Here is an 11597-nt window from a genome sequence, read left to right as displayed (position 1 = left end):
AAAAAAAAAAAAAAAAAAATAGCTCAAACTAGCAGCTTTTTAGCTATTCAGAGCCTGTCTGTTTGAATACCCAGCAAAAGTGCCCGAACATTTGCTAGCCATAGATTGGACGAAGCCTGCAGTTATAAGGACTCCACAGCGCTGCTTTTCAGGGCTCTCTGACCCACAAACTACCCACCTTACTGTTTGCAGGTCATCACCTAGGGCGCATAACAACCCCCCCCCCGCCCCCGCCCACCCTCTCTCTCCCAAGAGTTCCCTTGCCTTCTTCCCCTTCTGGTGGCTTCCAGAACAATTTTTCTCTGGAGGGCCTCCTGCTATAAGGTACTATCCCTGCATTCCAACTGTCAATGCAACTTCAAAAAATAGCTTGTTGTGCAACACCGCCATCTCGTGGACACATCTTTTTATGTGATCAGCCCCAAACTCCCTAGAATTCACTATAGGTATTTAAAACCATCCTATATAATACGCATATTTTTTTTCATCCAGATAAAATATAAAACTATCTTTCTTAGGAAATTTGATGGACTTATCAACACTAAAATCTAAAGCTGCAAATCCTATTTCCAGAAGAGCTATTGTTTACAATAATGGGGAAGAGGAGGGGAGAATAAAGGGATGGAAAGAGTTATTCCAGAGAAATACTACTCAAAACAAAGCTAGGTAGCATCATTAAAATGAGATAAAACAGACATCTAGCTCAACTGGCATAACACAGTTTATAAAGAAAATGTTCTACATTCTACTTTGGTGAGTAGTGGCTGGGGTCTTAAAAGCCTGTTAGCAGCCATCGAAGATAAACCACTGGTCTCAACCCTTCGGGAGCAAGGGAGAATGAAGAAAACTAAAGATACAAGGGAAAGATTAGTCCAAAGGACTAATGGACCACATCTACCATGGCCTCCACCAAACTGAGTCCAGCACATCTAGATGGTGCCCAGCTACCACCACTGACTGCTCTGCCTGGGATCACAATAGAGGGTCCCGGACAGAGCTGGAGCAAAATGTAGAACAAAATTCCAGCTCACAAAAAAAGACCAGACTTAACTGGCCTGACAGAGACTGGAGAAATCCTGAGAGTATGGCCCCCAGATACCCTTTTAGCTCAGTAATGAAGTCACTCCTGAAGTTCACCCTTCAGCCAAAGGTTAGAGATACCCTTTTAGCTCAGTAATGAAGTCACTCCTGAGGTTCACCCTTCAGCCAAAGGTTAGACAGGCGCATAAAATAAAACTAAAGGGGCACACTAGCCCAGGGGCAAGGACTAGAAGGCAGGAGGGGACAGGAAAGCTAATAGTAGGGAACCCAAGGTAGAGAAGGGAGAGTGCTGACATGTTGTGGGGTTGTTAACCAATGTCATAAAACAGTATGTGTACTGTTTAATGAGAAACTTGTTTGTTCTATAAACCTTCATCTAAAGTACAACATTAGTATGAGATAAAATAGACTTTAAGGCAAAGAGCTTTAATAGGGATACAGGCTCATAATTTAATACTAAAAGGAATTTATTAGAGAGAGGTAACAATTCTGAATCTGTCTGATTAGACATAACTTCATTCCCTGAACCTGTGCTAACAAGCCTAACAACAACTATATCCCTATTTTTAGGGGTGGCACTTTACTAAGAAATGTAGGATGGATGGATATGCACACAAATACGCACACATACACTCCTATCTAGCTAGCTGTCCATCCATCGTGTAAACGCTCCACCCCTCCACATATAAATGTGAGAGAACATAAAACAAGACAATTTAAAGGAGTATACCATTGTTGGGGTCCTGGTGGCAGAGTGGTTAAGTGTTTGGCTGCTAACCAAAAGGTTGGCAGTTCTAATCCACCAGTCACTCCTTGGAAACCCTATGGGGCAGTTCTACTCTGTCCTACAGGGTCACTATGAGTCAGAATTGACTCAAGCGCGAAGTGTTCAGTTTGGTTTTTATACCATTGTTGTTGTTGTTAGGTGCCATCAAGTAGATTTCAACTCATAGTAACCCCATGTTGACAGAGCAGAATTGCCCCACAGAGTTTTCTTGGCTGTAACCTTTATGGAAGCAGATCTCCAGGTCTTTCTCTCGCAGAGCTGCTGGTTAGCAGCCCAGTGCTTAAACAATGCACCACCAGGGATCCTTAAAGACTAGGTAGTGATTAACAAATTCATTTTGCCTATCATTATCTATATAGCTCAGTGATTTTTATTTTACTACAGCAAATTAAGACGTGCTATAAACTTGTTTGAATAAGAAAAACTGTAGATGACTGTCTAAAGCTCAAATAATATTCATGGTGGGACTTTATCAGCAGAGAACTACTGAATAGTGGCCCAGAGAATAACAGTCCTGAAAGTAATCATTTGTAAGACTCTGATGGAGCCCAGGAAGCAGAGCACACAGGGAACAGATTACACTTAGAGAACTTTATAGTTAAACAAATCATTTTCATACACTGTCTCATTTGTTCCTCACAAAATACTCTGGGGATAAGATGAGCACTTACTATAATGTCCATTTTACAAACTAATAAAACTAAGACTAAACTATTAAGAAGCACAAACAGTTAGTGGCAGGACTGGGATTTAAACCCAGGCTTCTGGCTATAGGTTTAGTTTGCTTTGTATCAGTGGTGTCACTAGGGCTGGTGTCACCTAGTGCAGTTAATTCATGGTGTCACTCCCCCGCACCAGACCATACAGAATCCTCAGTAATGTTTTCTGTGCAATTATTACTCATAAATAGTAATTCCCATATATCACTCCTTCCTCACCTTTAAATATGACTTCATTCTCAAAAAAGTTATCGATACAGGTTCACAAATACTAATTATCCCAATCGTTGTTGTTATTGTTAGGTGTGGTTCTGACTCACAGCAACTCTACGTACAACAGAATGAAACGGTGCCCACTCCTGCACCATTCCTCACAATCACTGCTATGTTTAAGCTTACTGTTGAAGCCACTGTGTCTGTCTATCTCACTAAAGATCTTCCTCTCTTTCCCTGACCCTCTACTTTACCAAGCATGATGTCCTTTTCCAGGGACTGGTCCCTCCTGATAACATGTCCAAAGTATGTGAGATGAAGTCTCACCACCCCCGCTTCTAAGAAGCATTCTGGCTGTACTTCTTCCAAAACAGATCTGTTTGTTCTTCTGGCAGTCCATGGTATATTCAATATTCTTTGTCACCATCATAATTCAAAGGCACCAATTCTTCTTCAGTCTTCCTTATTCACTGTCCAGCATTCACACGGATACGAGGCAGCTGAAAATATCATAGCCTGGGTCAGGCACACTTTAGTCCTTAAAGTGGTATCTTTGCTTTTTAATACTTCAAAGAGGTCTTTTGCAGCAGATTTGCCCAATGCAACATGTTGTTTGATTTCCTGACTGCTGCTTCCATGGGTGTTGACTGTGGATCCACATAAAATGAAATCCTTGACAACTTCAGTCTTTTCTCCATTTATCATGATGTTGCTTATTGGTCCACTTGTGAGGATTCTTGTTTTCTTTATGTTGAGGTGTAATCCATACTGAAGGTTGTATTCTTTGATCTGCATCAGTGAGTGCTTCAAGTCCTCTTCACTTTCAGCAAGCAAGGTTATGTCATCTGCATATCGCAGGCCATTAATGAGTCTTCTACAAACCTGATGCCCTGTTCGTCTTCACACAATTCAGCTTCTCGGATTATCTGCTTAGCATATAGACTGATTAAGTATGGTGAAAGGATACAACCCTGATGCACACTTTCCTGATTTTAAACCACACAGTATCCCCTTGCTCTGTTCCAACGACTGCCTCTTGGTCTACGTACCGGTTCCGCATGAGCACAATTAAGTGTGCTGGGATTCCCATTCTTTGCAATGCTATTCGTAATTTGTTATGATCCACACAGTCGAATGCCTTTGCATAGTCAATAAAACACAGGTAAATAACTTCCTGAAATTCTCTGCTTGCAGTCAAGATCCATCTGACATTAGCAATGATATGATATGCCTCATTCCACATCCTCTTCTGATTCCAGCTTGAATTTGTGGGAGTTCACTGTCGATGGACTGCTACAACTGCTTTTGAATTATCTTCAGCAAAATTTTACTTGCGTGTAATATTAATGATATTGTTTGATAATTTCCACATTCTGTTGGACTACCTTTCTTTGAAATGGGCACAAATATGGGTCTCTTCCAGTTGGTTGGCCAGGTCGCTGTCTCCCGTATTTCTTGGCACAGACAAGTAAACACCTCCAGCGCTGCACCCGTTTGTTGAAACATCTCAGTTGGTATTCTGTCAATTCCTGGGCCCTTGTTTTTCACCAATGCCTTCAGTGCAGCTTGGGCTTCTTCCTTCAGTGTCATCGGTTGATGTTAGGGAATTGCCTAATTTAAATTTTCTATTTTAAAATTAAACTTATTTAACAAATTTGATTAAGTTTAATTTTTAGAATTAAAATTACTTTTAATTTTGTAGCAATTGATATTTAGAGAAATAAAGAGCTCAAATTCTAAAATCAGGATTGCTTTCATAAATCTTAATATCTAACACAGGAGGAGACTAAAACGACAATACAGCCATGAAGATGTAGCAACACTTCTTGGAATATAGATGGTTATTAACTTAAGATTCTATTTCTGTAAGTAAAGGTAAACTGATTTTTTAACATGTCCTTTTCCTTTCATAAACTCCCCATCTTTCACTTTTGTACTCTCTTCTCTTTTGAAATTTTCAGTGAATGAAAGCCCTACTCAACAGATTGTTTTGTTTTTGTTTTTAATAACTATTGTGACGGTTAAGGTTGTATGTCAACTTAGCTGGGCAGGATTCTCCGTGGTTTGGCAGTTATGATGTAGTTTGGCAGCTATGTAAAGATGTTAGATTGCCTTTGGAATGGGCACAAACATGGTTGTCTTCCAGTTGGTTAGCCAGGTAGCTGTCTTCCAAATTTCTTGGCGGAGACAAGCAAGCGCTTCCAGTGTTGCATCTGTTTGTTGAAACACCTCAATTGGTATTCTGTCAATTCCTAGAGACTTGTTTTTTCGCCATTCTCTTCAGAGCAGCTTGGACTTCTTACTTCAGTACCATCAGTTCTTGATCATATGCTACCTCCTGAAATGGTTAAATACTGACCAATTCTTTTTGGTACAGTGATTCTGTGTATTCCTTCCATCTTCTTTTGATGCTTCCTACATTGTTCAATATTTTGCCGGTAGAATCCTTCAATATTTCAACTTGAGGCTTGAATTTTTTCTTCAGTTCTTTCAGCTTGAGAAATGTCAAGCATGTTCTTCCCTTTTGGTTTTCTAACTCCAGCTCTCTACATATTTCATTATAATACTTTTCCTTTGTCTTCTCAAGCTGACCTTTGAAATCTTCTGTTCAGCTCTTCTATTTCATCATTTTTTCCTTTCACTTTAGCTACTCTACGTTCAAGAACAAGTTTCAGAGTCTCTTCTGATATACATTTTGGTCCTTTTTCCTTCTTCCCTGTCTTTTTACTGACCTTTTGCTTTCTTCATGTATGATGTCCTTGATGTCATCCCACAACTCATCTGGCCATTAGTCTACAATGCGTTATATCTATTCTAGAGATGGTCTCTAAATTCAGGTGGGATACATTCAAGTTTTATTTTGGCTCTTGTGGATTTGTTTTAATTTTCTTCAGCTTCAACTTGAACTTGCATATGAGCAACTGATGGTCTGTTCCACAGAAGGCCCCTGACCTTGTTTTGACTGATGATATTGAGCTTCTCCATTGTCTCTTTCCACAGATGCAGTCGATTTGATTCCTGAGTATTCCATCTGGCAAGGTCCATGTGTATAGGACTGCCTTTTATGGTGTTAAAAAAAGGTATTTGCAATGAATAAGTTGTTGGTCTTGAAAGATTCTATCACGCAATCTCCAGTGTCATTTCTATCACTAAGGCCATCTTTTCCAACTACTAATCCTTCTTCTTTGTTTTTCAGCTTTCACATTCCAATCACCAGTAATTATCAATGCATCTTGATTGCATGTTTAATCAATTTCAGATTGCAGAAGTTGGTAAAAATCTTCAGTTTCTCTATCTTTAGCATTAGTGGTTGGTCCGTAAATTTGGATAATCGTTGTATTAACTGGTCTTTCTTGTAGGCCTATGGGTATTATCCTATCATTGATAGCCTTGTACTTCAGGACAGATTGAAAGGTTCCTTTTGACAATGAATGCAACATCATTTCTCTTCAACTTGTCATTCCTAGCATAGTATACCATACGATTGTCCGATTCAAAGTGGCCAATACCAGTCTATTTCAGCTCACTAATGCCTAGGATATCGATCTTTATGTGGTCCATTTCATTTCTGACGACTCCGGATTTTCCTAGAGTCATACTTTGTACATTCCACGTTCTCGTTATTAATGAATATTTGCAGCTGTTTTTTCTCATTTTGAGTAGTGCTACCTCAGCATATAAGGTCCCAAAAGCTTGATTCCATCCACATCATTAAGGTCAACTCTACTTTTAGATGGCAGCTCTTCCCCAGTTGTATTTTGAGTGCCTTCCAACCTGAGGGGCTCATCTTCCACCGTATCAGACAATGTTCCACTGCTGTTCATAAAGTTTCCACTGGCTAGTTTTTTTAGAAGTAGATTGCCAGGTCCTTCTTTTCAGTCTGTCTTAGTCTGGAAGCTCCACTGAAACCTATCCACCATGGGTGACCCTGCTGGTATTTGAAATACCGGTGGCAAAGTTTCCAGCATCACAGCAATGCACAAGTCACCACAGTATGACAAACTGACAGAGGAATGGTAGAATTACTACAATATTGTAGCTAAAACACCAGAAAATTTGACAAAATCAGCAACTATAAAAACGGCAACAACAATGAAAACAACAGCACGTGCTACAGCGCAAGCAGACGAAACCATGTGATTTGAAGAGTCATTATATTTGCTAATAATGACAGCTCTGACTGCAGCGTGTTAGAAGGTTCAAAAAGTAAATCAGCATACAGCTTTAGCCTTGTAGGCTGGGCTTACGAAAAATGATTTTGTGTTATAACTAACTATACGGATATTTTATAAGTTTCTGCTGAAACACTGCACTAAAATTTTATAGACAGTCATTTTGGTGTCAACCCCTCTGACAGTGTCACCTGGTGCCAGTCACACACCCCCAACTCCCCTTAGCGACACCACTGCTTTATAGTATCTTGTTTTCTTCCTCTTCTTATTAATGAGAAAAAAGGAATGTCAAACATTTTCCTGGACAAAGCAAAGCATGTCCCCATACCTTACTTAAACAAAGAAGAAGGAAGAAGGAGAAGGGATGAGTTGGCAGAAGGGGAGAGAATGGAGAAGCAGCAATTTAGAGACATTTCATCCCAGGAAACTACACTGGAGAAGTTTTATAACCTTATAAAGAGCTGAACAAGCTTCAGAAGAACCCTAAACAATTATGAAGAATTCTAATGAAAGACTTCTGAAAGCAGGGATGTTTGTAGAACTTGTCTACCAAAGCAACCCTGCCTGACAAGAGACAAAAACTGTATCAAGTAAAGCTGATGCCTACTGCCATCAAGCATCATGATGGGTCTGTTAGTTCTATTGTCTTACAGCAACTAATAACACTGCATTGTTATAACAAGAAATGTTTACCACATTCTCTAGGCCCTATAAAATGTTGCCCTGTCTAATGAATTAACAAAAAGTAGAAGAGTAAGGACTTTCAGGAGAAAGTTGCTCTTCTGAAAATATGCTTGAATTTGAAATCAATACTGAACACTGAGTTACCTAAAACTCATGGAAAAAAAATAAGGGTTTAGGTTGAAAAACATGGATTATTTTAAAAGCATGCATTCTGTTCACTAAAAATATTTATATTAATTGAATTATCCAACTCACTGTTGAAGTGTCAACGATGCTTTTTTCTCTTCCATCAATATCATCATCCTCATCTTCATCACTGAAATCCACAGCTGCGCTTTCAAGGAATTTGAAATTATCCAGTACGGAGGCAGAATCTGTTAACTCGGATTTTCTGGTTTAAAACATGTACATCTTGCTCAGTTTACCTTTTCTAACATTAACGTAAGGATTAATCCATGATATGTTGCACTAACTCGTTTATTTTGTAATTATGATCTCCCCAAACCAAATTATGTTCTATATTGACTCTTATCCATCCCATTTCCATGGACATTAATTGGAAAGCAATATAGGAACTGGCAACTCTTTTAGAAGTACTTTGTAATCATATCCATTCAGCGTGCTATGCTAATGTAAATAATTTCCCCTTCTGACTCAGTATTAGTTTGTTCCTTCAGTTAAACTTAACATACTTTTTAAATATTTTTCTTATTATCTCTGCCTCCATTTTTTCTATTCTTTTCCTCTCTATAACTCTTCCTCCCACCTCTTACATAAGCTTCTACAACTAAGAAAATAACTAGTAAATATGTCATTTTCTCTGCTGTAATCTTCTATTTTTACTGAACACCTAAAGAGGTTTAAAAAAACAAAAAAGCAAACGTGCACATAAAGATACTAAAAATAATGTATTGGTCAAATTAATATTACGACAAGACTTGATCCTTGTTGTTAGCTGCTGTCAAGTATTGGTTAATGAACCATTAACCTTTTTGGAAATAATTGTGCTTTTCAAGATACAAGACTTGAATTTAGTTTCCTGGAAATAATTTAGTAAATATGGAGTCTTGGTGGCGCAATGGTTAAATGTTCAGCTGCTAACCAAAAAACTGGCGCTTTGAACCCACTCAGTGGCAATCTGCTCCTGTAAAGATCACAGCCAAAAAAACCCTAAGGGGCAGTTCTACTCTGTCACATGAGGTCACTGTGAGTCAAAACTGACTCAATGGCATCCAACAACAACAATTTAGTAAACAGTTTCCTAATGGCCAAAATAGAATGATTTCTCTTAAGTTCATTAGGAAATGTTTTAAATGAGAAGGCATTTTCCTGAAAAAATTTTAGTCACAACTATGGAGAAAATTTTCAAGACAGATAAATCATAAGCTTCAAATCAGCTAAGAGCTATGTATTTGTCCTTCCCAGTCCCATTCTCAGTTTCTACCTAAATCTGACAGATTCAGAATGATACTCTTGGTCAGTTTCAAAAAACTGAGCAAACCCAAAACGCATAATAACTACAGTGGTCATCTGTGAAGGTCTTCATAATAACTTAAAATCAACCCTCAACGTGAAAATACAACTAGAAACAATGCTCACATGGTCCAAGTTTACACAGAGAAATAATTTATACCTTACATCTATAAAAATAAGTCAATGTATCTCTAATTATTAATGAATAAATTCAGGAAGGTGTCAATGACATTTTGTTTACAAAAGATGTATTTTTTCAACTTTACGTAAATCCTCTAATTTTAGTTTATGTGCCAAATAACAGGAACTATGTGCTCACTGAATAATGCATAAACAAACAAACAAACAAAAAAAAACCCAAACCCACTGCTGTTGAGTTGATTCTGACTCATAGTGACCCTACAGGACAGAGGAGAACTGCCTCATAGGGTTTCTAAGGAGCACCTGGTTCAATTAATACCATTCTTCTAAGCCTAAACGTGTTAAAATAAAGTAACATCATGCTTGGACTTTCACAGAATCTTTGGTTGTTTATTTAGTTAAGAAATATGGCAAATTTTTTTCAATTAAAAAAATCTCCGTATTGAACTACTCATGTTCACTTTAAACAGAATTATATATAATTGTATGAAAAATGATCCAAAAAGCAAAATAAAATATTTCAAACAGCTACTGAATTTTTCACATTTAGATATTCCACAATTTAAAATATATGGTTAAAAATATTTTTTAGTCAAAGGAAATATGAGTTACAGCATTATTAAACAAAAGTAGTTTAAAAAAAAGAGTTTACTTCTAAGAATTCTGAAATATTTACATAATTTCTGGGTCACCAATAATGAAATTTCATTCTTACAGATTTATAATTTCCAAATACGATCTCTTATAAAGTTCTAATAGAAAGTGACTCAGCTTCAAGATACTGAAATCTATAATACATACATAAATTTCAATCAAATAAAAATTTCTTAAGTAAAAACTTATATTCTTTAATTAAAATAACCAATAAAACATAACCGGTAACTTTAATCCTCATGTGTTTCCTTCTAACAAAATGAAATTAAAAATTTTTATTGAAAATAATTATAATTATTTCTGTATCACTAACTGAAAGTATCACTCATACAACAAAAAATATTTAGTAAGAAATAAAATTAGAGCTAAACACTTTCCAGAAAAAATACTTACCCAATCATTGCTGTCTCTTTAATTTCAGCCTCTGTGCCATTTATAATTGAGTCCTGATTTTTGTCATCTTCCCTGTCAGTGACATCACTTGAAAAGCCCAACAAAGCTCGCACTCGTTTAGATTTCACATCTAGGATAGTATCTGTGTAACCCACCTCCTGTAGATACCTGTGTAAAGAGGATCCTTACAATTCAGTCATATTGGAGTCCCTATTCTATAGCTCAATATGTAAATAAAAATATTTCTTTAAATTCATTGCCTGTGTACGACTTAACAGTACAGTACTATGCGAATGGGACTTGCTAATAAATAATTTTCCAGCTGCAGATGGGGCTGTCTCTTGCAGTACCAGCCTCTTCAGTCACTGAGAAAAATCAAAGAACTATACAATACACCATTCATTACATTTATCTTAAGAAGAAGTTGTTCTTTAATATACCTAACAGCACACTCTCTCCTTTAGGCAGGACTGAAGAAAGCTAACTCCCAGGTTTTGCTGAATTACTAATTTATAATAGTATTCCAGATTTTTTTTTTAAACATTTCTTATAGAAAGTGTCATTGGATTAATTGTTTGAAATGTAGGGAAAATGTTTCTAGCATGCAGGGTTTCCCCCACAACACACAAGAAGATACCGTTTTTCAAAGAGTCACATCTACAGAAGGGACACGTTTATCCTACGAAAAATCTAAAATATAAATTGTTGTTTTTGTTAGTTGTTGTCAAGTCAGTTCCGACTCATGGCGACCCCATGTCTGCAGAGTAGAACTGCTCCGATAGGGTTTTCAAGGCTGTGACCTCACGGAAGCAGATGGCCAGGCCTGTCTTCCGAGGAGTCTCTGGGTGGGTTCAAACTGCCAACCTTTTGGCTAGTAGTCTAGTGTTTAGCCATTTGCATCACCCACAATTAAATTAAAATTGTGGGATATGAGACGTGTGTGTGTGCACACATATGTATGTTTGTTGCAGAGTGGTAGCAATGTAGAGAAAGAGCATAATCTTTGTATTAAGTGTTAGTGCTGGGTCTAAAACCCATTTCTGCCACTTGTTGTGTAACTTTAATTCTGAACCTCATTTTTTTCCTCCTAAAACCAGCACACCTAACACAGTGTCTAGGATATAGAAGGCACTCAAAACCTATTAAATCCAAAGTTATCTAAAAGAGATCAAAAGTAGCAATTACAGGAATGCAAAAAAGGCAAAGGCCATTAACAAATGTGACAGACAAATGTTAGGCACTAACTATAAGTAGACATCAAATTTACTAGATGAAAAAAGAAGATAAAGGTAGACAAGACAACTGGTCTAACATAGTTTA

At 37.4% G+C, this 11597-nt stretch overlaps 1 protein-coding gene across 4 annotated transcripts in view; it reads right to left on the bottom strand.

Annotated features, from left to right (window-relative positions):
• The window catches only part of STRN (striatin), a 168438-nt gene that overhangs the window by 49240 nt on the left and 107601 nt on the right, over positions 1-11597 (bottom strand). For all 4 annotated transcript variants that reach the window (XR_002824871.1, XM_023736050.1, XM_004369561.2 and 1 more), the window contains exons 5-6: positions 10278-10445; positions 7872-8007 (exon numbers count right to left, since the gene is read on the bottom strand). Coding sequence is in view for 3 of the 4 variants with exons in the window: in XM_023736050.1 (XP_023591818.1) it covers positions 7872-8007; positions 10278-10445 (304 nt within the window). In the remaining variant the exon portion in view is untranslated. The remainder of the gene's footprint in view (positions 1-7871; positions 8008-10277; positions 10446-11597) is intronic.

Source organism: Trichechus manatus, unplaced genomic scaffold, assembly GCF_000243295.1.
Source record: "Trichechus manatus latirostris isolate Lorelei unplaced genomic scaffold, TriManLat1.0 scaffold00005, whole genome shotgun sequence".
NCBI classification, from domain to species: Eukaryota; Metazoa; Chordata; class Mammalia; order Sirenia; family Trichechidae; genus Trichechus; species Trichechus manatus.
Note: the sequence above shows the minus strand (reverse complement) of the source record. Positions and strands in the feature narration are given on the sequence as shown.